Source organism: Octopus bimaculoides, chromosome 29 (genome assembly GCF_001194135.2).
Source record: "Octopus bimaculoides isolate UCB-OBI-ISO-001 chromosome 29, ASM119413v2, whole genome shotgun sequence".
Classification (NCBI taxonomy): Eukaryota; Metazoa; Mollusca; class Cephalopoda; order Octopoda; family Octopodidae; genus Octopus; species Octopus bimaculoides.
In genome coordinates, this window is record NC_069009.1 from 10,054,842 (window position 1) to 10,057,106 (window position 2,265).

The window sequence follows — 2,265 nt, forward strand, 5'->3', positions numbered from 1 at the left end:
TCTGTAGGTATTCTCTTCCTGTCTGACCTACGTGTCGGTTCTACTTCTGCTTGTGGTTCTGGGACCTTGAACAAATCATACCATATATCCATTGGTTCCTCTAGCCTCTCTTGATTTTTGGTATATCTTTTTTTATTGGTTTATATGGTTTCTGTGTTCATACTTTGGTCCTTTTACCATGTACATCACGTTACCCAGACGTCCAGGTATACTTCCTTGTTCCCAGTCCTGTTTTCCGTTTCTGTATATTTTAAAATACATTTCATCACATGTGTTAAAAAATTTCGTTCTTCCCAAAATTTCTATTTTCTATTTCCTACTCGGCAACAATTTATCAAGAATAGAACGAATTTTTCTGGAAAACATCAAATCTGCTGGAGACATACCCGACTCTGCATTTGGATTCGGTGTTACTCTATACACCTGCAAAAACTTTGTCATATTTGTATCTTCAAGAATTTCCCGTCAGGAAAGTATGGCGGAGTTAAAACATGTTTCATTTGAACCGACTTACAGAATCTTTCGATCTCCTTCGCCGTGAATTGTGTACCATTATCTGACACGATCGTATCTGGCACCCCATAACGAGCGAATAATTCTTTCAAGAAGTTAATCGTTACACTTGTGGTTGGCCTTGACCATTTGCACACTTCAGGCCATTTGGAATAGCTATCCACAACGATAATATAATGAGAGCCATTTATTGATCCTGCGAAATCCACACGCAGTCTAGACAATGCAGAATCCGTGCTTGGCCACGGTTGAATCTGCAATGGGGGCACCTTTGCTGCCATAGCGCATCCCCTACACTGTTTTAACAGTCTCTCAATTTGCTTGTCCATATTCGGCCAATAAATGTAACTCCTCAAGAGGCTCTTCATCCGCACAATCCCCGGATGTCCTACATGGAAGTCTTTTAATACTCTATATTGCAGCGCTTCGGGTATTACCAATCTTTATGCATATAATAATACCTCATCACATACTGAATAGTACTTTGAACCTACGTCCCGCTCCTTTATATTTTTCATGTTACTCAACATTTTAAAAATCTTGTTTATATACCTATCTTTTCCTGATTTCAATTTAATTTGTTCCAGCGTTACCGGCAAATCATGTACTACAAAGCACAAAATGTTCTTCAGGTCAATTTCTAGTTTTAACGATGCAATCACCGTGTCTTCAAAAGGTTCCTCATATTTCGGAATTAGCAGCCTAGACAACCCGTCTGCGTGTCCCGTTTTCATAGATGGCAAAAACTCTATCTGGAAGTCGTAGTTCAACAGGATAGTCACCCAGCGCTGTAAGCGGTTTGCTGAGTGCGTGGGGATACACTTTTTCCAATCGCAAATAGACAGTAACGGTCGGTGATCCGTTTGCAGTGTAAACTTCCTCCCATGTAAGAATTTATGGAATTTTTTGACTGCGAAGATTAACGATAACGCCTCTTTTTCAATCTGGCTGTAGTTTCTTTCTGCTGGTAACAGAACTCTCGAAGCATGTGCAATAACTTTGATTTTACCATCATTAATTTATGCAATATCACAGCTCCTATTCCATATTCACTGGCATCTGATACCAAAATTATTTTCAGGTTTGAGTCGAAATGAGTTAATGATAATTCTAGTGTTAACAGCTTTTTTCGTTTGTCCAATTCCATTTCAAGTACTTCTTTAGCAACTTGTTCAAAGGAACTCTTAGCTCATACATTTTAGGTGTGTACAACTATTAATAACTTACTAGACCTAAAAATGCTTGTAGTGTTGTTTTGTTAGTGGGAGCAGGCATTTTTTGTATCGCGTCGATCCTAGAAGGGTCAAGTTTTCGTCCGGTTTCGTCCGATTTTTCGTCCGTTTTCGTTTGAAAACCTCTACTATATGTTGGTCCCTCGATTCACTTTTGATAAATATGTCATCCAAATATGGGACCGCGAATTCACAATCTGCTAGTATAGTATCCATCACTTGCTGAAATATTGCTGGTGAGACCGTACCCCAAATGGCAGTCTTTTGAAACGGTAGAGACCTTTATGAGTATTGATTGTTAATACTTTAGCACATTCTTCATCTGCCAGTAATTCGAGGTAGGCCCTTGACAAATCCAGCTTGGAAAACATTTTCCTACCATTGCACTTAGCAAATATTTCTGCTGGGTTTGGAAGCGGATAATTTTATTTTTTTAAACAATCATTGAGACCAGTTGAGAAGCCCGCGTGTACTCTTATTTCGTTGTTCTTTTTTACCTATACATTAGGAGCCACCCACT

General features: G+C 39.0%; 1 protein-coding gene across 1 annotated transcript; it reads right to left on the reverse strand.

Annotated features, from left to right (window-relative positions):
- Positions 1 to 437: 437 nt before the first annotated feature.
- Positions 438 to 794, reverse strand: LOC128251220 (uncharacterized protein K02A2.6-like). Its single transcript, XM_052977850.1, has one exon. The coding sequence runs from the start codon at positions 792 to 794 to the stop codon at positions 438 to 440; it is 357 nt and encodes a 118-aa protein (XP_052833810.1).
- Between the last annotated feature and the right edge of the window lie 1,471 nt (positions 795 to 2,265).